Here is a 27879-nt window from a genome sequence, read left to right as displayed (position 1 = left end):
CAAATCTTCCCCCAAGTCACAGTTCTCTTGCAGACTGCATCAGGTTTTCCTCCAGGATTTCTCTGTATTTTGTTGCATTCATTTTACCCTCATAAGCATTCCAGGGCCTGTCTCCAAAAACAGGTCTCCATTTAACTAATTATGTGACTTCTGAAACCAATTATCTTTATACTTTATTGTCACCAAACAATTGATACTAGAGCGTACAATCATCACAGTGATATTTGTTTCTGCGCTTTGCACTCCCTGAAGTACAAATTAGCAGAACCAGTGATGATTTGGTGTGTCATGTTAAAGGAGAGGGAATACTTGTGCAATCAATTATTTTATGTTTTATATTTGTAATTAATTTAGATCATTTTGTAGAGATCTGTTCTCATTTTGACACAAAAGAGTTTTTCTGTTGATCAGAGTCAAAAAAGCCAAATTAAATCCACTATGATTCAATGTTGTAAAACAATAAAACATGTAAACTTCCAAGGAGGTTGAATACTTTTTATAGGCTCTGTACTTTAAAATATACACTAGGTGTCCACTTTATTAGGTACATCTGTACACCTGCTCTTTAATACAAATATCTAATCAGCCAATTACACGTCAGCAACTCAATGCATAAAGGCTCTTGGTTGGACCTAACAAGCAATCATTTAGAGTCCTGATGAAGGTGTAGGCCCAAAGCATTGACTCTATTCTTTTCCATCAATGCTGTCTGACCTGCTGAGTTTCTCCAGCATAAAGCAGATTTTTCCTTTGGTGGGGCAGTCTAGGACCAGAGGATACTGCCTCATATTAGAGGGATGGCCATTTAGAACAGAGATGAGGAGGAATTTCTTTAGCCAGAGGTTGGTGAATTTGTGGAAATTGTCACCACAGTCGGCTGTGGAGGCCAGGTCATTGGGTGCATTAAGACAGAGGTTGACAGGTAATTGATTAGTCAGGGTGTGACAGGTTATTAGGAGAATGTAGGGGAATGGGGTTGAGAGGGAAGCAAATCAGCCACAATGATATGGTGGAGCAGTCTTTTTTTAAAATTAGTTTCTTTAATGCATTTTCTACATCGTTACAGATTTAAAAAAACCCCAAATCAAAATGAGGAACATTAATACAAAAATAAACATATAATAATAATATAATACAAAAAAAAGATAATTGAGAAAGCACCCAAATTGAAGATATGTAAAATTAGTATCTTCCCCAGGCCCCGCAACAAAAAAGAACTCCAGACCAACCACAACACAATCTAGAGAATATAAATCAGGGCATTCAAACCCCCAAAACTGTAAATACACTTAAAAACAGAAGATATTAATGCCTACTACCAAAAAAAAAGGAGCTGAAAGCAAGGGACCGAAAAAAAAAACCTTAGTTAAGAGGAAGGTTATGAAAGTACTCAATAAAAGGTCCCCAGACCTTATGGAACTTTATATCCGAATTAAGAACTGAAAAATGAATTTTTTCAAGGTCTAAGCAGGACATAATATCATTAAGCCATTGAGCATGCGTGGGCGGGGCAACATCTCCCCATCTAAGGAGGATTAAACGTCTAGCCAGGAGAGAAGCAAAAGATAATATTCAACACTTGGTCGAACTCAAACGTAAATCTGTCTCACCCAAAAAACCAAACAGAGCAATTAAAGGGTTAGGTTCTAGGTGGTGATTCAGAATATAAGATAAGGTTATGAAGACATCTTTCCAAAATTTCTCCAGGCTAGGACAGAACCAGTACATATGAATAAGAGAGGCCTCGCCCCTTTTGCATTTATCACAAAGAGGACTAATATTAGGGTAAAATTGAGATAGTTTAGATTTAGACATATGGGCTCTATGAACAATCTTAAACTGTAAAAGGCAATGGCGAGCACAAAGAGAGGTTGAATTAACCGATTTGAGAATCGAGTCCCAAGTCGCATCAGATAAGGAGATATTTAAATCATGCTCCCAAGCCATTCTAATTTTATCCGCAGGGGCACGTCGTAAGAATGCTAATTTATCATGAATAAATGATATTAAACCTTTACCCAGTGGATTAATAGAAAGAAATAAATCCATAACATTTTTCTCCGGCATTTCAGGGAAGTTAGGAATTAAAGAATTAATAAAGTGTCTAATTTGGAGATACCTAAAAAAATGGGCATGAGGCAGATTGAACTTAGCAGAGAGCTGTTGAAAAGATGCGAAGCGATTATCAATAAAAAGATCTTCAAAATGTCTTATGCCCTTCCTATACCAATCATGGAATGCTGAATCATACGTAGTAGGTAAAAAAAGGTGATTATGTAAGATAGGGCTAGAAAAGGAAAAACCATAGAAACCATAAAATTTCCTAAACTGAGCCCATATACGCAAAGTGTGTCTAACAAGAGGATTAACAATTAGTCTGGACAAACTACTAGGGAGTACAGAGCCAAGAAGTGCAGAAATAGATAAATCTTTAGTGGAACTCAACTCCATTGCCACCCAATTAGGGCACTCAGGTTGGCCATGGAAAAAAGACCAAAAGGTAGCACAACGTTTATTGGCTGCCCAATAATATAAACGAAAGTTAGGTAAAGCCATGCCACCCTCTTTTTTAGATTTTTGGAGATAAACTTTATTAATTCTAGAACGCTTATTCTTCCACAGATATGACAAAATAATAGAGTCCAAGGAATCAAAAAAAGATTTAGGAATAAAAATTGGGATTGATTGAAATAAATATAAAAATTTAGGGAGAACATACATTTTAACAACATTAATACGGCCTACCAAAGACATAGATAGAGGTGACCATTGTAACAGACTCTGTTTTATAGTATATGAAAGATTGGCAAAATTTTCACGAAAAAGATCTTTAAACTTCCTTGTGACTGTAATCCCAAGATAAGTAAATTGATTATGAACTACTTTAAAAGGGAGATCACGAAATGTTAATTCTTGTGCTTCTTCATTAATTGGGAAGTGGAGCAGTCTTGATGGGCTGAATGGCTTAATTCTGCTCCCATGTCTAATGGTCTTATTTTGCGAGTATTACTCTGGATTTCCAGCATCTGCAGAACCACTTGTTTTTCATCATTTAAAAGCAACTCCACACAAAAAAAAAATTAGTCTAAGAGCTTTTACAGAATCATTGTCAATGGCCATTCTTTGCAGATGTTTATTTTCTTTATATTTCAAGATACAGATAAGAAGCAGGCTTGTTCCTGCCCAACGAGACCATGCTGTCCAACTACACTCATGTGACCAATTAACCTACTAACCTGTACACTTTTGGGATGTGGGAGGGAACCGGAGCACCCAGAAGAAACCCACAGGGTCATGGGGAGAACGTACAAACTCTCGATGGATAGTGCGGGAATTGAACTTGGGTTTCTGGCGCTGTAATAGCGTTACACCAACGATTACGCTACCATGCCGGCCCAGTGTCGACCCTTGGGCACAGCCAAAGACATTGTCCATCTGTTGTTCATCTCTGCTTCTGGTTCACGTTCCTGAAAAGTGCCATGTCCTCGTATTCTTGAAAGGATGTTGCCCTGGTCTGTTCTGTATCCATAGAGCCTGTATGTTCTCTGAAAGAATCGAGCGGTGGTTCCCCCAGCCATCTGGACGCCTTTGTGGTCGCTGTGCCCTTGGGCTTTACACGAGAACACATCAGGATCTGCAGAGTATTTAATTACAGTCTCAGTCACGTGCTTTCATCTTTCAGACAATCAAATGAGTTTATTAGTTTAAAATATGAACAGAATAAAGAGGAGAAATTCTGCCGATGCTGGAAATCCAATGCAACACACACAAAATGCCGGAGAAACTCAACAAGTCAGGCAGCATCTATGGAGGGGAATAAGCAGCTGGCACTTTGGGCTGAGACCCTTCATCAGTGCCTAACCTGCTGAGTTCCTCCAGCATTTTGTGCGTTGTTTTGAAGAAAGTAAGTTCAAGTACAATTTTACTGTCATTCAACTGTGCGCATGTATACCGCTAAACCAAAGAACATTCCTCTGGCACCAAGGTGTAAAACACAGCACATCAAATAATATTGACACAATATTATTAACAGATAAAGTACTCTGTAGGTGTAAAAGTTGACTCAATGCATATACTACATATAGTTAAATATACAACAGTAGTGTTGTGTTGAAATTTAAAAGGGTATTTATTTAAGGTGAGAGGGCAGAATTTTTAAAGCAGGGGTTCCCAAATCGGGGTTCACAGACCCCCTTACTTAATGGCATTGGTCCATGACATAAAAAATGTTTGGGAACCCCTGGTTTAAAGGAGACTGTACGTGCAGGGGATGTTTTTGAAATGGGTTGCTGGAAGCAGATATGGCAGTGGTGTTTAGGAGCCTGTTAGACACAGGGAATGTGCAGGCAATGGAAGGATATGATTCACATCCAGGCAGAAGTGAATCAGATTTATTGAGCATCACAGCAACATATCTGACACAGACAATGAGTTTCTGTGCTGTTTTATGTCAAACGCTGCTGTTCAGTATGTTAATTGCCAAAGGATTACAAATATACAAATGAAGAACAGGACTAAGCCAATTAGACCTTCAAGTCCGCTCTGCTGTATTGGCCGTTCTGATTGGAACCATGTCATAGAGTCATGGAGTGCTAAACACTGAAACAGGCCCTTCGGTCCATCTAGTTCATGCTGAACTTTTAATCTGCTTAGTCCCATTGACCCAGATGTGTACCATAGCCCTCCATACCCTTCCCATCCATGTATCTATCCAAACTTCTCTTAAATGTTGCAATCGAACCCACATCCACCACTTTTGCTGGCAGCTTGTTTCACACTGTCACCACCCCCTGAGTGAAGAATTTCCCCCTCATGTTTCGCTTAAACCAGAATTTCCCAACATGGGGCCAATGCACCTCTCGGTTAATGGTAAGGCTCCACGGCATAAAAAGGATATGAACCCCTGCCTTAAACACGTCTCCTTAACCCTTCTTTCCTGTCTTCAACTCGTGTGTTTTCTTAAAGATCTACCTACCTTAAAAATAAGCAAAGCTTCTGCTTCCAGACTCTTTGATGTAAAGACTCACAATTCGCTAACATCTTCATGAATCCTTTCTGCACCCTCTCCAGCATAATGACATCCTTTCCATAGCCGGGCAGCAAGATCTGCCCACAATTCTCCAAAGTGAAATCTCACCAACATCTTGTACGGATGCATCATTATGTCCTAACACTCACTGGTGATACTAGGAAGTATAATTACTAGGTGGTGAATTTGTTGCCATGTGCAGCTGTGGAGGCCAGGTCGTTGGGTGTACTTAAGGCAGAGATAGATAGGTTCTTGATTGGGCATGGCATCAAAGGTTACTGGGAGAAGGCTGGGAACTGGGGTTGAGTAGGAGACAGAAAAAAAAGATCAGCCATGATGGAATGGTGGAGCAGACTCGATGGGCCAAATGGCCTGATTCTGCTCCTACGTCTTATGGTCTTATAAACTATATTTTCTACACATAATGGTCACTCTATTAGGTACACCTGCACATCTGTTCATTAATGCAGTTATCTAATCAGCCAATCATGTGGCAGCAACTCAATGGATAAAAACATGCAGACATGGTGAAGAGGTTCAGTTGTCATTCAGATCAAACATCAGAATGGGAACAAAATGTGACGCAGTGACTTTGACTGTGGTGTAATTTTGGTGCCAGACGGGGAGGTTTGAGTGTCTCACAAACTGCTGATCTCCTGAAATTTTCACACACAACAATCTCTAGAACTGACAGAGAATTGTTCAACAACAAAACCAAAAAAAAAATCCAGATAGCAGCACTTCAAAAATATCTTTCCAATATTTTCCTAGAAGAGGACAAGACCAGAACATAAGTGTCAAGGAAGCTACTTCAGAATTACATCTATCACAAATAGGATTTATATGGCAATAAAAGCGAGCTAACTTATCCTTGGACATATAACCATATAACAATTACAGCACAGAAACAAGCCATCTCGGCCCTTCTAGTCCGTGCTGAATGCTTACTCTCACCTAGTCCCACCGACCTGCACTCAGCCCATAACCCTCCATTCCTTTCCTGTCCATATACCTATCCAATTTTACTTTAAAATGAGCCCTATGAACTGGACTCTATACCAGTGATAGACTCCAGTCATTTACCCTCATCAGCTTGTCGTCTAATTGCATTTGTTACGTTAATAGCCAGAAGATCCATTTTACTTAAATGGAAAGATTCCAATCCCCCTACCACATTTCAATGGAGTTTGCAAACAATAGCATGTTTAAACTTGGAAAAAATTAGGAGTGGTACTGTGGACCCGTTGGTTAAATTTGAAGAAACTCGGAGGCCATTCATTCAGTATTTTCATATGATGTAAGTTGACCCTTTCTGAATCCTTTTTTTAGTAATTTTTTGCTCATGTATAGAGGAGCGGAGTTAACGGCAAACTATAATTTTAACCAATGAAATATGGCAGCCCAATCTTTGTTTTTTTTTAGTTAAGCTTTTTTTAGTTTGGGTTTTTTTTTCTCTCTTTATAAAATATCTTTTTCATGGTTAGTTACTAAGAGATTGGGAGGCTAAACTACATTTGTTACTTGGAATCTGTGTTTGTACACGTTACCCGTTACTAATGTAATCCCGATCTCTATGTATCATTATCATTATTGCTATGCTTATTAATTTGAAACTTAATAAAAAGATTGAAAAAGAACAGATAGCAGCACTTCTGTGGGCGGAACACCTTATTAATGAGAGAGGTCAGAAGAGAATGGGTAGACTGCCTTACGCTGACAGGAAGGTGACAGTAACTCAAACAGCCACGTTACAACAGTGGTGTGTAGAAGTGCAACTCTGAACACAGAACACGTCGAAGTTCGACAGGGTGGTTTGAATTACTCAGAAACTGCTGATATTCTGGGGTTTGACATATAACAGTCTGTAGAGTTTACAGAGGATGGTGTGAAAACCAAAAAAAAATCTAGTGAGCATCAGTTTTGTGGGTGAAAGCACTTAGTTCATGAGAAGGTCAGACAGGTTCAAGCTGACGGCAAGGTAACAGTAACTCAAGTAAACGTGCGTTACAACAGTGGTGTGCAGAGGAGCATCTCTGAACGCACAACACATTAAACTTGAAGTGAACAGGCTACAGCTGCAGAAGATCACAAACACGCACTCAGTAAACAATTTATTAGGTACCGGAGGTTCCTAATAAAGTGGCCACTGAGTGTGTATCTAATTTTTTATTTCGGGAGTATTTTTAAAGTCTATATACTTTATTAATGTATTATTTATCAAAGACACAGATCAAAAGATTAGCTTCATTTATCACATGTACGTCAAAACATACAGTAAAGTGCGTCATTTGTGTCAAGGACCAGCACTGTCTGAAGCAGCCCCAAGGTGCCAGCTTACCTTTGGCACCAACATCTCACCAACCCTCGCTGACCCATCAGCGACTGGGGTTCAGTTCCTGCCACGGTCCGTATGGCGTTTGTACGTTCTGCCAGTGGCCGCGTGTGTTTCCTGTACGTTCTCCTGTCATATTCTGAAGACGTACGGGTCAGTAAGACGTGGGCGTGCCATGTTTACGTGAAAGCTTGGCTACACTTGCTGGCTGCCCCCAGCATGCCCTCGAACTGAGTTGGTCGTTGATGCAAACAACCCAGTTCACTGTATGCTTCAATCTTTCAAAGTACATGTGACAAATAATGCTGATCTTAAAAAAAAGAAAATGTGTGAAAGCAATTGAATGTAAAGCCCTTTAAAGATTATTTTCCATCCAGAATGATGTGGAGAGGGAGAGACGCACGCCAGTTACGACTTTTCCTTTTGCAAATTTCGTACAGATGTGAGAAACACTTAAACATACAGACACTGGGTGATTAATATACTGGCAATGACTGACACAGCAGAAATCTAAAGATTCTCATCCATTGGCAGAGGAAACAGAGATGGGTGAGTTTTTTTAATACACAGTGAGCTGTCATGATCTCGTAACAGCTTCCAAAAGAGCTAAATTCTGTAAAGAAAGCCAATTTGCAGGTGAAAGGGGACTCAACAGGAGTGGGACGAACAGGATTGCTCTATCAAAGAGCTGGCTGACACAGGTATGATGGGCTGAATGGCCCACCAACTGTCCTACATCATCAGTGGAGGCCAAGTTACTGAACATATCTACAGGCGGAGTTGCCTCAAGGAGGCATCCTTCATCAAAGATCCCCACCATCCGGACCATGCCTTCTTCTCACAGCAGGAAGTACAGAAGCCAGAAGTTCCACACCACCAGGTTCAGAAACAGCTTCATCCCTTCAGCCATTCATTTCCTGAGCCAACCGACACAACCCTAATCCCTACAGCAACACGAGAATCACTTGATCACTTTATATGACAATGAACTTCACTTTTGTTCTAATTGTGATCTTTCTTGTAAAAATTAGGTATAATTTATACTTAATTTGTTTTTCTTGTGAGTGCTGCTTATATGATGCCCTGTGGCTGTGATGCTGTGACAAGGAAGTTTCTCATTGCACCTGGGCAAACATGGATTTGTATCTATGACCCAATCTCTATGCTTTAGAATGAAAGGGAATGAAAGCAAACAGCATTATGAAGGACCCCACGCACCCCTCATACAAACTTTTCTCCCTCCTGCCGTCTGGGAAAAGACACTGAAGCATTCGGGCTCTCACGACCAGACTATGTAACAGTTTCTTCCCCCAAGCCATCAGACTCCTCAATACCCAGAGCCTGGACTGACACCTTACTGCCCTATTGTCCTGTTTATTATTTATTGTAATGCCTGCACTGTTTTGTGCACTTTATGCAGTCCTGGGTAGGTCTGTAGTCTAGTGTAGTTGTTTTTTTTTACGTAGTTTAGTCTAGTTTTTTGTACTGTGTCATGTAACACCATGGTCCTGAAAAAAGTTGTCTCATTCTTACTGCGTACTGTACCAGCAGTTATGGTCGAACTGACAATAAAAGTGACTTGACTTGACTTGACTTGATTTCTGTCAACCAAATGTTTGACATATATCGTGAAAAGAAGCGGTGCCAACACCGACCCCTGTGAAACACCACTATTCACCAGCATTGACTGAGTCCGCTGTGGACAAGTTGTGCTGAATGACTGTCCCCTGCAGTGTGATTCATTGACTGTATGATTCATTCCGACTGAAGAACGGGCCAAGAAGTGGCAGATGAAATTTAGTATAGGGAAGTGGTTGGCCATGCAGTTTGGTAGAAGGAAACACCGGATTTCCTTGGCTGCATAAATCTAGGGAAGACACCCTCAAGTCCCGCCAAACTCGTGAGATTGAGACGGTTCATCCCACTCAAACCCTGGTTAGTGTGGATTCTGTGTAACTTGCTACTCTGTTACAAATTAGTTCTACCGAAAAACAGACAGTGCACTGCATATGACTAAAGGAATTATATTTATGAATATTAACTTAACTAAAGGGTTAGTAAAGGATAACAAAAACAAAAGGGCCCATTCTAATTAAACAGTCAAGTGTGCACAAGTTGAAACTCATCTTGAACTTCTCTGTCTTTCACATGCTGGGCCCTCGGTCCACGTGAAAGCACACACCACCTTCCGAATGTCGCTCACAATCCGTCTCAAACAAACGGGCCTCCCACCGGATCGTACGCTACGACTGGTTCTCCCCAGCATCTTCTCTCTCATCTCCTCTCGAACAAAAGCCCAAGACCAACCCTATTGTCCCTCACCAAGAAAAGCCTCCCGCTAAGTGGATGTCACACATTCCACATCATCCCTCATCTTCAACAGTAACCCAAACAGGCCGAGAGCAGGACAGAGCTGCTAAATGAAATACCCACAGCAGAACAGTAAAGATGTGAACCAGGGCATCACAGAATAAAGGAATAAACAGAATTCAAATTCAGGAATCGGAGGTGTAAAGGGCCAGATCATTGGGTATATTTAAAGTGGTTCTTGATGTAAATAAATTAGCCATGACCAAATGGTGGAATAAATACAATGGGCTGAATGGCCTAATTCTACTCCTATGTTTTATGGTCTTATTTATTGATTTATTTATTTGTTGACAAACAGCATGGAACAGGCCCTTCAAGCAACACCACCCAGATTTAATCCTAGGCTAATCACAGGAAAATTCACAATGCCAATTAACCTACTAATGAGTACACCCTTAGACTGTGGGAGGTAACCAGAGCTCCTGGAGGAAATCCATGCAGTGACAGGGAGAACGTACAAACTCCTTTCAGGCGGCAGTGGGAATTGAACCCGGGTCGCCTGTAAGGTAAAGTGTTGTGCTAACCACTATGCTACCATGCTCCCCCCTTGGGATAAAAAAGGAGTTAGGGGTCAGGTTAAGGTTTAGGGAAAGGTATTTGGGGAAATTAGAGGACCAGCAGAAGTCTAGCCTCTGCTCTGCACTTAAAAACCAGTGACGTGGACCCGTGGCGAAGGTCTACTTCCTCTCGCCCCCACAGATGCCGCTCGACCCACTAATTTTCAGAAGCGAACAGTGATTGGTGCTTGTCAATTGTTAGTTAATAGGGAAGAGATCCAGAGAGCACCTGAGGGGGACCTTTTCCTATAGACCTCCTATGTCTAATGAAGACGAGCTCCCCGTCCCAGCTCAGACGAAGGTCGCCAGAGCTGAAATGTTAACCAATTCTGTTTCCGCAGATGTGCCGCTAAGTTTTCACAGCATTTTCCGTTTACGTTAGGGAAAAGAAAAGGTTTGATTAATGATTTGGTGACAAGGCTTCCTTTGGAGTAGGAACAGAATAAATTTAGTAACAGCGAATATTTAAATACAAATAAGATATCAGATTAAACACATTTTGCAGCAAAGCAGCACTTTGACAGCAGCAGCTGTGTAGTAATGATTTTCCATTTCAACAATTTTACAAATCTTATTTTAGATCTGGCTGGAAAGATATTCCATATTTTCACTCATGACCTCATCGTTGGCTCACTGGGCAAATCTCTGGGTGCTCCGGTTTCCCCTCACATTCCAAAGACGTAGTAAGCTGTGGCTTTCTGTATTGAGGCCGGAAGCACGGCAAAACTTGCGGGCTGCCCCCAGCACACCCTCGGACTGTGCTGGCTGTCGGTGTCAGCAGCGAATCTCACTGTGTGACGTGCAGGAGACAGATAAACTCGCTTGCCTCGGGGATGTTGGAGGAAACCAGAGCGTCTGGAGGAAACCCAGGTGGTCGCATGGAGAACGTGCAGACTCCACACAGACAGCACCCAAGGTCAGGATATGTCTTGAGTCACTGGAGCTCCAATGTTAGTGAATCCCTGCTGGGCGATCCATGAAGGAAGATGGCATTTCCGGGCTAACAGAGTATATTGTGATCTACAAGGGATCTCATTGAAGCCTATCGAATATTGACAGGACTCGATAGGATGTGGAGAGGACATTTCCTGTGGTGGGAGACTAAGACCAGAAGTCACAGACTCAGAATAGAGGGGTGTCCTTTTAGACCGGAGTTGAGGAGGGATTTCTTTAACCAGAGACTGGTGAATCTGTGGAATTCAATGTCACAGGCAGCTGTGGAGGCCAAATCATTGGATATATTTAAAGGAGAGGTTGATAGATTTGTGATTAGGCAGGGTATGAAGGGATACAGGGAGAAGGCAGGCAGGAGTTTGGGGCTGAAAGGGAAAATGGATCAGCCATGATACAGTGGCGGAGCAGACTCGATGGGCCGAATGGCCACACTGCCAAGCAACTCCTAAAAAAATGCCCTTATTTTTACTGTAATCTAATCACAGAACAATTTACGATGAGCATTTAAACTAGCCGGTACGCCTATGGGCTGTGGGAGGAAACTGGAGGACCCGGAGAAAATCCTTGCATTCCCCAGGAACTCCTTACAGAGGACACCAGGGCTGAACTCTGTAATAGCATCGTGCTAACTGCTATGCTACCGTGGCGTCAAGAGTACAGTCATAGAAAAGTACAGCAGAGAATCAGGCCCTTCAGCCCATCTAGTCCATGCCATCCCATTGACCTGCACCCAGACCATAGCACAACATATGCCTGCCATCCATGTATCAATCCAAATGGTAGGTTAAAAGGTGGGCACAGTATCGTGGGCTGAAGGGTTTGAACAGTGACGGAATAATCTATGTTCTATATTTTGAATTCCATTATTCCTCTTTGCTACTTTGGTATAGTTATGTTATGATCTGTATCGACGGCATTGTAAGAACAAAGCTTTTCATTGTATCTCGGTATATGTGACAATAATAAACCAATTACCAGTTACTCAATTATACATCTGACATTTTGTATTGTGCCTACTCAATGCCATTAGGACTCAGGATCTAGTTACTCTTACATCAAACAAAACAAATCACTATTTATATTTCTGACCAATATCCTAATCTAACTCTGGAAGAATATATCAATGTGTTTCAATTCTATAGATGTTGGCCACTTGTGCCAAGATGAGGCCACTCTCAGGGTGGAGGAGCAACACCCGATATTTCATCTGGTTAGCCTCCAACCTGATGCCATTAATATTAATTTCTCTTTCTGGTAAGAGAATTCTGTCCCCCTCCCCTCTTCTTCTATTCCTCAGTCTGGCCTCTACTCACCTGTCTATCACCTCCTTCTTTTGCCACTCCTCCTTCCCTTTCTCCTGTGGTCCACTCTCATCTCCTATCAGATTCCTTCTTCCCCAGCCTTTTATCTTTCCACACCAGCTGGCTTCACCTATCACCTTCTAGCTATCCTCCTGCCCCTCCACCCAGCTTTTTATTCTGGTGTTTTCCCTCTTCCTTTCCAGTAATGAAGAGGGGCCTCGCTTGAAACGTCGACTGTTTATTCATTTTCATAAATGTTGCCTAACCTGCTGAGTTCCTCCAGCATATTATGTGTGTTACTCTGGATTTCCAGCATCCACAGACTTTCCAGTGTCTATACTATTGACTTGCCTGCTGCTCTAGGGACTAAAATACTCAAAGTGCAATATGAACTGGATGTCCCTCAATGTTGTATTATGGGAATCAAAATGAAGTGAGAAATGGTAAGTTACACAAGGTAGAGAAATCTATAAGGCTGGGTCACTTGTGCTAAATCGCAGTGCAATGATCACTGCAGTCTCTTTATTTTACCGAGAAATGATAACAGAAAGAAAAGTGATGGAAATTAATGCAAGGTGTTATCTCAGCAAGATGTGAAGTTGGGTGGCATGACAGTGTAGTGGTAAACTTCACACTCCTCCAGCTCCAGTGACCCAGGTTCAAACCCGACATTGTCCCTGTGGAGTATGTATGTACGTCCTCACCCACGACCGTGTGGCTTTCCTCCGGGTGCTCTGGTTTCCTCCCACATTCCAAAGACACATGGGTTAGGGTTGGTGAGTTGCCGGCATGCATCTTGGCAGCAGAAGCTGCCGGCAGATCATCCTCGATTGTGTTGGTCGCTGACGCAAACGACTCATTTCACTGTATGCTTTGATGTTTCGATGCATTTGTGGCCAATAAAGCAAATACTTAAATTGCAATCTGTCCAGATGAAATGCCTCGGCCTCAATATTGTCTGTCCATTTCTTTCCACAGATGCTGTCAGACCTGCTGAGTTCCTCCAGCTCCTTGTGTGTTGCTGAAAGTTTGATAGCACCACCCAAAACAAAAACTTCAACGCCACTGCTAGACTTTTAGCAAAAACCAGGATGAGGGAACGTATCACTCCTGTCCTAAATGCTCTGAATTGGTTTCCTGTATCTTTTAGTATTGATTTTAAAGTTCTCTCACTCGTTTTTAAATGGTCAGGGACTGGAGGAGATCACAGAATCATTTTCGTTTTATAATCCTGCTCGACCTCTCAGGTCTTCTTCCACCCATCTCTTAAATTTAAACAGTCTCCCTCAAATGATAATTGGCAGGTCAGGCTTTTTGGACTATGCTCCTAAACTGTGGAATTCAATATCCAAACCTATATGGGATGCAGACTCAGTTCACTTTTGAACACCAGCTCAAACCCATTTATTTAACCTTGCTCTTATCTGACATCGTTTTGTCTTTTATTTTCATGTTTGCATTTTATCCCACATCACCTGTATGAAAAGTATAAAATCTGTATGATTTTATCCATACATCATCTGTATGAAAAGTGCTCTATAAATAAGTTATTAATATTATTTAAAAACAATTCTGATAAATGCACACAAAGTGCTGGAGGAACTCAGCAGGCTGGGCAGCATCTATGGAAAAGAGTGTGGAAAAAACTTTTCCCCATAGATGCTACCCGGCCTGTTGAGTTCCTCCAGCATTTTGTGTGTGTTGCTCGGATTTCCAGCATCTGCAGAATTTCTCTTATTTGAATTTTGATGAATGTTTTTTTTAAGTTACTCACAGCCAGAGCCACCACAGCAATGGTGACAGCCACACTATAAATGAAAAGGACCGTGATAATAATCGATTGTCTTGTCTCGGTGGGAGCCTCCAAAGCCGAACGTTGCTGTGATTCTGAAATGAAATCACAGGAGATTTGAGCAAGAGGAAAAATCTTTAGCTTACAGTGATCCTGGTTGCTGTAACTTACCCCAAGTGCAGGTGGGCTGTGGGGCATCAGAGGGTAGTTGACGGCAGATTGCCCCATTGCAGGGGGAGTGTGGAATATTAAGGGGTGGGGGTGCAGAGGAGGTGGAGGGGGGAATGGAACTCACATCTCCAGGTAAGTTCATATAGCCAGGGTGCCAAAGACCTTTGCACACCCTCGTCATTTCCAACATCCTTTGACTTACTAATTCGCTCTCCGCATCACATTCACACACAGTACTGTGCAAAAATCTTTGGCATCTTAGCTCTATATATGTGCCCAAAACTTTAGCACTGTACTGTATGCTGGGGCATCCCTCAAGTGCCGCCAATATAGAACGCCCACAGACCACTTACCCTAATCCGTACATGTTTGGAATGTGGGAGGAAGCTGGATCACCCAGAGGAATCATGGGAAGAACGTGGAGCCTCCTTACAGACAGTGGCCAGAACTGAACCCTGGTCACTGATTGCTGCTGCTGGATTAGCGTCATGTTACATTATCCTGCTATCCATCAAATATTTTGTTCAGCTCCATCAAGTCTCCCCTCGTACTGATACGCCCCTGGGAATAAAGCCCTTGGACTTTTCTACTCACCCTGCACGATTAATCTGGTTCCTTTTCCAAATCGGCTCACAAGAGGAGGAGGCAGAGGGATGGACACATCACAAGTATAAACTCCCGAGTCATTCAGAGTCAAGTTGCTCAGCACCAGGATGCTACAATATCTGGGTTGACTGCCACAAACATAGCGACGCCTGTCCTGCGGAGAGATGGTCAGCATGTTCTGTGGAGGATGTTCATCCTTGTACCAGTAAACATCCACATGGGATAGGGTCTTGTTGGGGTAGTGCGCCTCGCAGGCGATTATGACTGTCATTCCGACCGACGTGGTGATTTCCCTGGGGTGCTGTGACACGGACAATGTGCTGTCACTACCTGCAAGGGCATGGGGGGGGGCCAGGAAGATGGAACTATGAGTTATCTTGTGGAATTTCTGAGTAAATGCTGCACAACATGTTCATCGGCAAGGCCAGCACAACTGACATAGTTTAATCACAAACAAGAGAAAATCTGCAGATGCTGGAAATCCAAGCAACACACACAAAATGCTGGAGGAACTCAGCAGGCCAGGCAGCATCTATGGAAAAGAGCACAGTCAATGTTTCGGGCCGAGACTCTTTGACAGGACTCCTGAGGGCTCTCGGTCCGAAATGTCAACTGTTTGCTCTTTTCCATAGATGTTGCCTGGCCTGCCGAGTTCCTCCAGCATTTTGTGTGTGTTGTGTGTGTTGGCATAGTCTACATGTACTCAGCGAGACCTGAGCAAGGTCCCACATGGAAGGCTGGCATATAATCTCATGAGATTCAAGGCAAGTTTGCAAGTGAGTTCCAATCTATTTATATATCACCATATACAACACATTTTCTTGAAGTCATTCACAGTAGAATAAAGAAATATAATAGAAGCAATGAAAGACTGCACCCAACAGGATGGAAAGACAATTAATGTGCAAAAGACAACAAACTATGCAAATGCAAGCAATAAATGTCCAGAACATGAGGTGAAGAGTTCTTCAAAGTGAGTTCATAGATTCTGGGAACAACTCAGTAATGGGGCAAGTGAAATTATCCCCCAAAGACTGACAAACAACCAACGCACAAAAGTTGAAACACTGTGCAAATCCTCAAAAGATGAATAACAATAAATAAATAATACTGAGAACATGAGTTGTAGAGTCCTTGAAAGTGAGTCCATAGGTTGTGGAATCAGTTCAGTGTTGGGGTAAGTGAAGTTATCCACGCTGATGATTGAGTGGTAATAACTTCCTGAGCCTGGTGATGTGGGACCTGAAGCTCCTGTACCTCCTTGCTGATAGCAGCAGTGAGAAGAGAGCATGACCTTCATCAGGGTCTTGGCTCAAATCATCAGCTCTTTATTGCCCCTCCATAGAGTAGATGCTGCCTGACCTGCTGAGTTCTTACAACACTTTTTGTGCGTTGCTCAAGATTTCCATCATCTGTGGAATCTCTTGTGTGTCTGTGATGGTGGAGTGTTACGTTTGTGACTGGAATCCTGTGACCAGTGATGTACCACAGGGGTTGGTACTGGGACCACTGACTATCATGCATATTAAAAATTTTAACTTGAATGTGGAAGAAATACTAAGAGGAGATGACATGAAGATTGGTGGTGTGGTTGATAGTGAGATGAATAGACTTAAGTTACAGGGTGAGATTGAACGTGGCCTGGAGTGAAGGTAAATGCAACCTAATTTTATAAAGATAAAAACTAGCTTTATTTGTCACATGTATATCAAAACATACAGTGAAATGTATCACTTGTGTCAAATCAAATCTGCGAGGATTTTCAGAACAAGTGTCACCATAGTTCCAGCGCCAACATAGCATGCCCACAGCTCACCAACCCTACCCTACCTCTTGGAATGCGGGAGGAAACCGGATCTCCTGGAGGAAACCAACAACCACAGGGAGAAAATACAGACAGTGGCAGGAATCAAACACCATTTGGTAATCAGTGGCACTGTTAACCGATGTGCTAACCATTATGTCACCATAATTAATTAGATAGAATGGACGTGGATGTGAAGAGGATGTTGCCTAAAGTGAGGGAGTCTAGCACCAGAGGGCACAGCCTCAGAATAGAGAGACATTCATTTCGAAGGAGATGCTGACAAAATTGTTTAGCCAGAGAGAGGTGAATCTGTGGAATTTGTGGCCAAAGGGTGTCGTGGAGGTCAAGTCATTGGGTATATTTAAGGCAGAGGTCAATAAGTTGTTGTTTAGTCATGGTTTGAAAGGTTATGGAGAAGGCAGGAGAATGTGGTTGAGAGGGAAATGGATCAGCCATGGTGAAATGGCCCAGTAGACTTGATGGGCCAAATGGCCTTATTCTGTTCTGTATCTTATGATCTTAATTAAATTGGGCAATTTAATCACATTAATAATGTGTGAGGTGGTGCATCTTGTGATTGAGGGTAGGACTTACACCACAGAAGGCACAGAAGAAATTCACTAGAATCAGTCAGAATCAGGTTTATTATCACTGACATAGGTCGCCAAATTTGTTGTTTTGTGGCAGCAGTACATTGCAAGACATAAAAATTACCACAAGCTGCAAATATAACTACATAGAAAACAAGAGGAATGGTGAGGTCATGTTCATGAGTTTCAGAAATCTGATGGCAGAGGGGAAAGAGACATTCCTAAAACACTGAGTGTGGGTCTTCAGATTCCTGTATCTCTCTCCCAGATGCAAGCAAGGAGAAGAGACTCAGACACAGGTTAATAATCTCTGACATACAGTACTGTGCAAAAGCGTTAGGCACGTATATACAGCAAGGTTGCCGGAGACTTCTGCACAGTTCTGTAGTAATTTTATGTATTGCACTGTACTGCTGACACAAAATAGAAAGAAATTTCATGATGTGTGAGTGATGATAAACCTGATTCTGATATGGGTCTCTATTGTGGACTGAGAGTGGGAAGGGGGCAGGGAGACGGGAATCATGGTTGGGAAAGGGGGAAGGGAGAGAGGATGGACCAGGAAGCACCAGAGAAGCATTCTCTAATGATCACTAAACTGATTGTTTGGAATTAAATGACCTTGCCTGGTGGCTCAGGTCTGGGTGTGTCTGTGCCTGCATCAACCCCCTGACACTCCATCTCTGCCACCTATCCCACACCTCTCCCGCGGCGCTCCACCCTCACCATTCCCAACTTCCTTTGCTCCCGCCAGCTTCACAAACTCGCTCTTTGCATCACTTTGACAAGCACAGTACCATGCAAAAGTCTTAGTCACCCTACTATATATACAGTACGGGCCTAAGACTTTTGCACAGTCCTGTATATCATGAAACGTGTTCTTTCGTGGCAGCAGTACAGCGCAATACACAACAAAAATATAAATAATAATAAATATACTATATATAAATAGTCCAAAAAAGAGCAAAAACTACTGAGGTAGTTAACGTTCACGGGTTGGTTCATCACTGTCCATTCAGAAGCTGAGGGCATGTCCCGATGGCAAGACTGCTTCATGGGGGGATGCCACATTCTTGAGGCAGCGCCTTTTGAAGATGCCTTCGATGGTTGCGGGGTGGGGGGGGGGGGGGTTGTGCCCATGATGGAGGGGGCTCGGCACTCTGCTGCTTCTTTCAACCCTATGCACTGGTGCCCCCGTATCAGGTGGTGGCGGCCCTCCAAGAAGATCACAACCCTGCTGTGGGGGTTTGGAGGCTTGTGTGCCCCTGAATGACCCGGGGAGCTCTGTTGCCTGGAGCCAAGGCTTTAAGCTTTGGCTCTTGGAAGGGTCAGCCATGCCAAACAGGTCAAAGGGTAGAGGCCAGACTAAAAGTCCTTCAGGTTTGGTGGGGGTGAGGGGTTTGGTTCAGGACTAGCAACCCTGACTGGTCAAAAAACAATTGTTATGGAAACAGCAATGAAGAATCCTATACAGACAGAGATGGAGGACATTCATTGCTGCCCTAAATGCCAGTGGTGTAACAGGCAGTAAGTCAGTGCCAGGGGGTGATGCAACTGGTCAGAATGCTGCCTGGGACAGAATATGTCAACTGGTTGAACGGTGTTTGTTTTCCTTAGAGCAGAGCGGGAGGGAGCATACAAAGTTAGAGGAATAGATAGAGTGGATGGTAACACAATAAAAACTCATAGCATCATCAGTATTATGTGCCATGTTGTATGATGAGGGTGATCATGGTGACCAGGGTTGCTCTTGGTAAATTTTTCTACAGAAGTAGCTTGCCATCGCCTTCTTCTGGATAGTGTCTTTACAAGATGGGTGACCCCCAATCTCTTCAGAGATTGCCTGCCTGGCGTCAGCGGTCGCATAACCAGGGCTTGTGATCTGCACCAGCTGCTCACATGGCCATCCACCACCTGCCCCCATGGCTTCACGTGACCCCGATCGGAGGCTAAGCAGCCCAACGGTGACCTGCAGGCTAGCGGAGGGAAGGAGCGCCTTGGGTAGAAACATATCTCCACCCCGCCACCCCCAGCAGAGATGTCAGAAACCAGAGGGTGTTAGTTTATACTGAGGATTAGAGGGAACATGAAGAAGGACTTTTTCACTCAGTGATACTTAGTTTGGGGAGATGAGAGCAATGACAGTGCCCGGAATCATGATGCTAAGTGGTCTCTTATGTGTCATAACAAAGAGAAAAAAGAGTCGAGAAATTTACCATGAAGTAACAACCAAAAATAGCTCTCAGGGACTTAAGAAAGATTAGCTTGCAAGGTTGAGAGGAGAAAGTGAGAGTGTGACTTTACCTTCACAGCCACCTGTGGCAATGAATTCCACAGATTCACCACCCTCTGTCTGAAGAAATTCCTCCTCATCTCCATTCTAAGTGGACATCACTCTATTCTGAGGCTGTGCCCTGTGGTCCTAGACTCCCTCACTATAGAAAACATCCGCTCCACATCCACTCTATCCAGACCTTTCAATATCTGATAGGTTTCAATGAGATCTCCCTCATTCTTATAAACTCTAGCGAACACAGACCAGAGCCATCAAAAGCTCTTCATATGGTGTCTGTAGTTGTAAAAGCATCACCAATGTTCCACTTAAAATATTTTTTTAAGTTGATCTTCACGGACTCTATCTCCAAGTTTTTGCTGCCTTGGCAAAGCAGCCAATGATTCAAAGACCATAAACACAAGAGATACTGCAGATGCTGGAAATCCAGAGCAACACCCACAAAATACTGGAGGGACTCAGCAGGCCGGGCAGCATCTGTGGAAATGAATAACCAGTCAATGTTCCCGGCTGAGACCCTTCTTCAGGTCACAATCAAAGATCATACCTTTCCCGTACGTTCTCTCTTCTCTCCCCTCCTGTAGAGTAGAAGAAACAAAACCCTGAAAGTACACATCGCTGGGCTCAAGAACAGCTATCACTGTTATCAGACTATTGAATGGTCCCCTAGAATGACAAGATGGACCCTTGACCTCACAATTTACCTCATCACATCTCTGCACCTTTTTGTCTGCTGGCACTGCACTTTCGCTGGAGCAGTAACACTTTATTCTGCATTCTAAATTGGTAATTTGAGTTATTATTGTCACATACATAGAACATGGATACAGAACATAGAGCACGGAACACGGAACATGGAACATTATGGTACAGTACAGGGTCTTCAGCCCACGATGTCGAGCCAACCTTGTAACCCACTCTGAGATCAATCTAACCCTTTACTCCCACATCGTCATCGTCATTATGTGCCATGTCGTATGATGTGGGCGATCAGGATCTTTCCATTACCATGATTGCTCATGGCAAACTTTCCTACAGAAGTGGTTTGCCTTCTTGGAAACATAGAAAACCTACAGCACAATACAGGCCTTCAGCCCGCAAAGCTATGGTAAACTTGACCTTATCTTAGAAATTGCCTAGGGTTACCCATAGCCCGCTATTTTTCTAAGCTCCATGTACCTATCCAAGATCCTCTTAACAGACCCTGTCGTATCTGCTTCCACCACCATCACCAGAAGCCCATTCCATGCACTCACCACTTTCTGCGTAAAAAACTTACCCCTCCTCCTCTGTACCTACTTCCAAGCAGCTTAAAACTGTGCCCTTTCATGCTAGCCACTTCAGCCCAGGGATAAAGCCTCTGACTATCCACATGATCAATGCCTCTCATCATCTTGTACACCTCTGTCAGGTCACCTCTCATCCTCCATCGCTCCAAAGAGAAAAGGCCGAATTCACTCAACCTATTCTCATAAGGCATGCTCCCCAATCCAGGCAACATCCTTGTAAATCTCCTCTGCACCCTTTCTATGGTTTCCACATCCTTCCTGTAGTGAGGCAACCAGAACTGAGCACAGTACTCCAAGTGGGGTCTGACCAGGGTCCTATATAGCTGCAACATTACCTCTCGGCTCTTAAACTCAATCCCATGTTTGATGAAGGCCAATACACCGTACGCCTTCTTAACCACAGAGTCAACCTGCGCAGCAGCTTTGAGTGTCCTTTGGACTCGGACTACAAGATCCCTCTGATCCTCCACACTGCCAAGAGTCTTACCATTAATACTATATTCTGCCATCATATTGGACTGACCAAATGAACCACCTCACACTTACCTGGGTTGAACTCCATCTGCCACTTCTCAGCCCAGCTTTGCCTCCTATCAATGTCCTGCTGTAACCTCTGACAGCCCTCCACACTATCCACAACATCTCTAACCATTGTGTCATTAGCAAACTTACTAACCCATTCCTCCATTTACTCATCTAGGTCATTTATAAAAATCACAAAGAGTAGGGGTCCCAGAACAGATCCCTGAGGCACACCACTGGTCACTGACCTCCATGCAGAGTATGACCCGTCTACAACCACTCTGTGCCTTCTGTGGGCAAGCCAGTTCTGGATCCACAAAGCAATATCCTGGTAGATCCCATGCCTCTTTACTTTCTCAATAAGCCTTGCATGGGGTACCTTATCAAATGCCTTGCTGAAATCCATATACACTACATCTACTGCTCTTCCTTCATCAATGTGTTTAGTCACATCCTCAAAAAATTCAATCAGGCTTGTAAGGCACGACCTGCCTTTGACAAAGCCATGCTGACTATTCCTAATCATATTATAGCTCTCTGAATGTTCATAAATCCTGCCTCTCAGGGTCTTCTCCATTAATTTACCAAACCACTGTAGTAAGACTCACTGGTCTATAATTTCCTGAGCTATCTCTACTCCCTTTCTTGAATAAGGGAACAACATCCGCAACCCTCCAATCCTCCAGAACCTCGCCCATTCCCATTGATGATGCAAAGATCATCACCAGAGGCTCAGCAGTCTCCTCCCTCACCTTCCACAGTAGCCTGGGGTACATCTTGTCTGGTCCCGGTGACTTATCCAACTTGATGCTTTCCAAAAGCTCCAGTACACCCTCTTTCTTAATATCTACATGCTCAAGCTTTTCAGGCTTCTGTAAGTCAACCCTACAATCACCAAGATCCTTTTCCATAGTGAATATACTGAAACAAAGTATTCATTAAATACCTCTGCTCTCTCCTCCCATTCCATACACACTTTCCCACTGTCACACTTGATTGGTCCTATTCTCTCACATCTTATCCTCTTGCTCTTCACATACTTGTAGAATGCCTTGGGGTTTTCCTTAATCCTGTCCGCAAGGCCTTCTCGTGGCCCCTTCTGGCTCTCCTAATTTCGTTCTTAAGTTGCTTCCTGCTAGCCTTATAATCTTCTAGAACTCTATCATTACCTAGTTTTTTGAACCTTTTGTAAGCTTTTCTTTTCTTCTTGACTAGATTTACAACAGCCTTTGTACAGCACGGTTCCTGTATCCTACCATCCTTTCCCTGTCTCATTGGGAGGTACCTACTCAGAACCTCACGCAAATATCCCCTGAACATTTGCCACATTTCTGCCATACATTTCCCTGAGAACATCTGTTCCCAATTTATGCTTCCAAGTTCCTGCCTGATAGCCTCATATTTCCCCTTTCTCCAATTAAACACTTTTCTAACTTGCCTGTTCCTATCCCTCTTCAATGCTATGATAAAGAAGATAGAATTGTGATCACAATTCTTCTGGGCTCTACAAGATATGTTGACCCCCCGCCCCCCCCGCCATTATCAATACGCTTCAGAGATTGTCTGCCTGGCATCAGTGGTCACATAACCAGGACTTGTGATATGAACCAGCTGCTCATATGATCATCCAACACCTGGTCCCAGAGCTTCACGTGACTCTGATCAGGGGATAAGCAGGTGCTACACCTTTCCCAAGGGTGACCTGCAGGCTAGCAGAGGGATGAAGGGCCTTTCACCTCCTTTGGTAGAGATGTATCTCCATCCTGCCACCAATCGCTTCCACGTAGCTCTCTATTTTTCTATCATCCATGTGTCTAATAGTTTCCTAAATGTCCCTAATGTATCTGCCTCTACCAATATCCCTGACAGTGTGTTTCATGCACACAATGCTCTGTGTAAAAACCCTACCTCTGACATATCCCCTATACTTCCCTCCAGTCAACTTAAGATTATGCCCTCTCATATTAGCCATTTCCACCCTCGGGAAGAAGTCTCTAAATGTCTACTCAATCTGTGCTTCTTATCATCTTGTACACCTCAAGCAAGTCATCTCTCTTTCTCTTAAACTCGGAGGAAAAAGCGCTAGTTCGCTCAACCTACCCTCGTAAGACACGTTTTCAAATTGAAGCAACATCCTGATAAATCTCCTGTGCACCCTCTGTAAAACTTCCTCATCTCTCCTACAATGATGTGGCCAGAGCTGAACACAGTGTGGCGCGTGGTCAAGTGGTTAAGGCATTGGACTAGCGATCTGAAGGTCGTGATTTTGAGCCTCGGCCGAGGCAATGTGTTGTGTCCTTGAGCAAGGCACTTAACCACACATTGCTCCAGTCCACCCAGCTGAAAATGGGTACCGGCAAAATGCTGGGGGTTAACCTCATCTTATCTGGGGGGATGTCTTGTACTCTTAGTCCCTTCATGCCATGGAAACTGGCATAAGCAATGGCCTGTAAGGCTCGGGACAGACTTTAACTTTACAAACTGAACACAATGTTCCAAGTGTGATGATGATTTTATCGTGTCCTCACAATTCCTCACAATTTCATGACAATAAAGACATAACTGGATAATTATTGTCGCATGATACAGTGAAACGTTTGTCTTGTGTACTGCCTATACCGGCCAACGGTGCATTGAAGTAGTACAAGTTTTAAAAAAACGTGCAGACTAGCAGAATCTTTGCAGAATAGCTTTGCAGAATCTCCTGTGTTTGTGTAGCATTCTGTTATTGTTTTCCGCTTTGTACCTTGCACTGCTCTATCACATGGATAGCATGCAAGACAAAGTCTTTCACTGTACCTGCACCAACAGTCAACCACTTGATTAATTTAACTCTTGCCTCTGCATTGACCTGGATATGTGGTGGCAAAAAAGAAATGTGAACAAGTAAATGACCAAAAGAATCAAAGCATTTCCCAGGAGGTGTCGGAATTGGCCCTTATAAAATAACGAGAATGTTGCTCATCTCTAGAAAAAAAATCAGTTCCTTCACAAGTGACTATCTACTGATACTTATAAAAAGTGTGCTTATGACTAAAGGGCACTGTATCAAACCATGTTCTGTGGCTGGCACACATCTTTTTGATGCCACCTACAAATGACATTATTGCCACAACTGATAGTACACAGCTATTCATTCTCTCTCTCTCTTTTGGCCAGTTACTCACACTCACTCTTTCTGACTGTCTTTTCTCTTTCCCGTCTCTGTCTATTTGTCTCTATGTATCCCGATCTCTATATCTCTCTTTTTTCTCTCTCTCTCATTCACTTTCACACTCATTTTGTCTGTCTTTTTCCCTGTCTCTGTCTGTCTCTATCTGTCCCAATCTCTACCTCACTCTTTTTCTCTCATCTGCTCTCACTTATTCCTTGTCTTTCTGTTTATCTTTCTCCCGCTGTCTCTGTCCATCTCTCTGTATTTATCCTGATCTCTATATCTCTTTCTTTTTTTCATGCAATCTCTCTCACTCATTCTTTCTCTCTCTCATTTAGTCTATCTTTCTCCCTCTGTGTCTGTCTCTATCTACCACAATCTCTATCTCACTGTCTTTCTCTCATTCTCTCTCTCATTCTTTCTCTTTCACACTCTGTCTATCTATCTTTCTCCCTCTGTCTCTGTCCATCTCTATCTATCCTGATCTCTATCTCTCTCTCTCTTAGTACACATACTTTTCCTCTTTCTTTCTGTCCACTTTTCTTGTTCTTTCTCTGTTTCTCTCTCTACCTCTCATTTTCTTACTCTCCCCCTCTCTCACAGACAGAGAGAAACACAGACACCCATTTTCTGTAAATATGATCAAGTTTTCTCTCTGAACAAGCTCCTCAGAAATAATTCTGCTTGGATAAATTCAGTAGCTGTTTTTATGAAAGCTCACCATACTGTGGGCAAATCAACCTCATTACATAAAATGCCACTCACTTACTGAATGATCGCCTGATATATTTTAGCAATACACGCTGCTTTTTCTGATCATTTTTCTGATCAATAGGAAAGTTATTTGGCTTTCTGTGGCAGATTGGGAGAGTTACCATCAAATTCGCAGAGTGACTTCTGATTTTTATCTTTGTAGACTATTCTTGAAAGTAGTGCCAGTTATTGCCTGTTTTATACCCTCCATCAGACAACCCTATGAAGTTTGATACTACTGTGATGCTGATAATCAAATTTCATGGAACATAGATCACTATAGCACAGTACAGGTCCTTCGGCCTGCAATGTTTTGCCGAAATATGAACCCACACTAAGATCAGACTAGCCCTTCCATCCCACACACCTCTTCATTTGGCAGGGCAGTGTCTTTACAAGACACTGCCATTATTGATACTCTTCAGAGATTCTTTGCCTGGTGTCAGTGTTCGCATAACCAGGAAATCAAATACACCAGCTGCTCATACGACCATCCACCACCTACTCCCATGGTTTCACGTCACCCTGACCAGAGGGCTCTGTGGGGAGGGGTGGGCTAAGTAGGTGTTAAACTTTGCCCAAGGGTGATTTGTAGGCTAGTAGTGGGAAGGAGCGCCTTACACCTCCTTTGATAGAGATGTATCTCCACCCCACCAGCACAGCACAGTCCATGTTTGTTGTACCAACCTATTAACCTACTCTAAGATCAATTTAACTCTACCCTCCTACATAGCCAGCCATTTTTCTAATATCTACGAGTGTCTGAAATGCCCCTAATGTATCTGCCTCAGCCTCCACCCTAGCACAGACTCACTACTCTGACATCTCCCCAATACTTTCCTCCAATCACCTTAAAATTATGCACCCTGGTATTAGCCATTTCCGCCCTGGGACAACGTCTCCAGCTGCCCAGAAGACCTTCCTTAAGACCAGTCTGCTTGTGAAAAGTTAAAAGCGGCTCATGTTAACCTCCCCCAACTCTGCAAAGAATGATCCTGCATTAATGATACAAGCACCGTTGATCAAGCAACAGTGGCCGGAGGTAAAAAACAAAAAAGAAACAAATAATATTTCAGGATAGAAAATAATTCTAAGGGCATACGACCCTGTGTGTACAAAAATATATTGGTATATAATAGCCCATATAAACCATGGTCTCCAGCCTGAGGCCCATGGTTTTCTCGGTTAATAGTCGGGGTCTATAGCATAAAAAAGGTTAGAAACCCCTGAATTGTAAATTACATGATCAACTTATTTGTTAGCAATGAAATAAAATAACAAATCGTAGAAAATATTGCTAATTTAATCAAAGTTAAATTAAAATTTGTTATATATTTTGAAGTTTTGATGAAATTGGCATTTGGTAATTTGGATGAGTTAGTGTTGAGGTCCAGAAACTTTTTAAATTTATGCTGATGGTCGTGGGAAATAAATAGATAATGGACAAAGTACGGAGAGACCATGTACAAGCAAACAAGTGTGCTTTCTTTTAAAATCCTAAGCTCATTCAACGTATCTGGAGATACGCTTGAGGGATTTGTTAGAAGTAATTTGTAAATCAAGACAATTTCTTTCTCAGTTCTGAAGGTACAGAAATAAGTCCCATTGAGACTTCCAAACCAGCGCACATAGCTTGATTTACATTCTAATCTCACTGATTTCAAAGTTCAAAGTAAATTTATTATCAAAGTACATATATGTCACTGTATACAACCTGACATTTTTTTTGCAGGAATACTCAATAACTCCATAATAGAATAATAATCGAAATAGGTTCGATGAAAGACTGCAGCAGCTTGGACATTCAACCAGTGTGCAAAAGACAACAAACTGTGCAAGTGCACAAAGAAAGAAGGAATAATAATAAATTAATGAGCAATAAATATTGAGAACAGGTGATGAAGAGTCCTTGAAAGTGAGTCCTTAGGTTGTGGAAATATATTAGTGACGGGCCAAGTGAAGCCATTCCTCTTTCTAACTTGTAAATTAATTTGTAAATTGAATAAAAATCAAACAGACACAATAGTGAAAAGAAAGTAGGATTATTTTTACCTGCTAAGCTTGAGATTGTAGCCATGAATGCCATTAAGGAAAACATTGCCAAAATTATTTCCTCCTTCTGCAATGAAACTTGGCAGAGCCTAAGAAAACTTGTGTCTCAACCTCAGCGGTAATTGGTTAAACTGCCAAAGATCAGTCTGTGGTCAGGTATTTCCTTCAAAGGAGCAAAGCAGTTGTGCGTAGAAAATAAGATCTAATCTCACCGACTTGTGAATGCGATCGAAATTAAACAATTGCAATGGTGAAAAAAAGTCTGATCACTTTAACCTGCAAAGCACGAGATTGTAGCCTTGAGTCT

The 27879-nt window shown here is 42.7% G+C and overlaps 1 protein-coding gene across 1 annotated transcript; it reads right to left on the bottom strand.

Annotated features, from left to right (window-relative positions):
- Positions 1-1111: 1111 nt before the first annotated feature.
- Positions 1112-27669, bottom strand: LOC140725984 (uncharacterized). Its single transcript, XM_073041890.1, has 4 exons — positions 27573-27669; positions 15101-15442; positions 14318-14430; positions 1112-3634 (listed from the first exon to the last, which is right to left on the bottom strand). The coding sequence occupies exons 1-4, from the start codon at positions 27616-27618 to the stop codon at positions 3443-3445; spliced, it is 693 nt and encodes a 230-aa protein (XP_072897991.1). The 5' UTR covers positions 27619-27669; the 3' UTR covers positions 1112-3442.
- Positions 27670-27879: the final 210 nt, after the last annotated feature.

Source organism: Hemitrygon akajei, chromosome 4 (genome assembly GCF_048418815.1).
Source record: "Hemitrygon akajei chromosome 4, sHemAka1.3, whole genome shotgun sequence".
NCBI lineage: Eukaryota > Metazoa > Chordata > Chondrichthyes > Myliobatiformes > Dasyatidae > Hemitrygon > Hemitrygon akajei.
The sequence above is the reverse complement of the archived record's forward strand: the minus strand, read 5'-3'. Positions and strand labels throughout refer to the sequence as shown.